We start from the raw sequence: 928 nt of genomic DNA, 5'->3' as shown, positions 1-928 counted from the left end.
TCAGGTGTATATCAGTATGTAGTGTCTCTACTTTAAAGAGTCCTCTCCTGCTGATGTTCAGGTGTATATCAGTATGTAGTGTCTCTACTTTAAAGAGTCCTCTCCTGCTGATGTTCAGGTGTATATCAGTATGTAGTGTCTCTACTTTAAAGAGTCCTCTCCTGCTGATGTTCAGGTGTATATCAGTATGTAGTGTCTCTACTTTAAAGAGTCCTCTCCTGCTGATGTTCAGGTGTATATCAGTATGTAGTGTCTCTACTTTAAAGAGTCCTCTCCTGCTGATGTCTTTGAAGTGCTAGCAAATAGAAGCGTGGGTGAACTTATACTTTAGGATTTCGTGGCGTCTCACCTCTGGACGCGGGATGGTGGAGCAAACACTCCGTATTTCGGCAGGCAGCTGAAGTACCGAACTCCAAAAACCGAGCCGTCGTGTTTTCCTGTCGCCTGATCCAACTCGACACCGAACCAATAACCTGCAGAGAGACAGAGAGGAACTGAGATCTGATCTGAGGGAGGAAAAGCTGCTCAGGACTGAAGAAAGAGACTTTTTGTCCAATAATTGAGGATTTAAAACTCACTCGTTTGAATATACATGCACAAACATGTTGTTATCTTAAACAGTGTCTCTATCTCCCAGTGTGCGATAAAGCTCAGATTCAGACCTGGAGCGAAGTCTGTTTTCCCGTAGTAACGAACGATGCCGTTTTTCTGCCCGGCAACAAGAACCTGATCCCCCACCTCCACGTTCAGAGCGTCCGGGTCCAGACTGGCCAGCGACGCCTTCTTCTTCTGGGCTGGAAAATACGGCAGAAATCAGGGGATTAGTAGAAGAAGAAGAAGAAGAAGAAGAAGAAGAAGAAGAAGAAGAAGAAGAAGAGGCAACTTTTGGCGCATTTCCACTGCAGGGCCTCACTCGGCTTAGTACCGT

At 45.8% G+C, this 928-nt stretch overlaps 1 protein-coding gene across 1 annotated transcript; it reads right to left on the bottom strand.

The window, feature by feature from the left end:
- Positions 1-345: 345 nt before the first annotated feature.
- Positions 346-794, bottom strand: LOC104961071 (CAP-Gly domain-containing linker protein 3-like; the record flags this gene model as incomplete). Its single annotated transcript, XM_010789279.1, has 2 exons — positions 346-473; positions 663-794. Coding segments are annotated over 2 exons (260 nt in total), but the record flags the coding sequence as incomplete, so codon positions are not given.
- Between the last annotated feature and the right edge of the window lie 134 nt (positions 795-928).

The sequence above is a fragment of the Notothenia coriiceps genome, unplaced genomic scaffold (assembly GCF_000735185.1).
Source record: "Notothenia coriiceps isolate Sejong01 unplaced genomic scaffold, NC01 NC01_scaffold00032701, whole genome shotgun sequence".
Classification (NCBI taxonomy): domain Eukaryota; kingdom Metazoa; phylum Chordata; class Actinopteri; order Perciformes; family Nototheniidae; genus Notothenia; species Notothenia coriiceps.
This window is presented reverse-complemented; position numbering and strand designations above follow the sequence as displayed.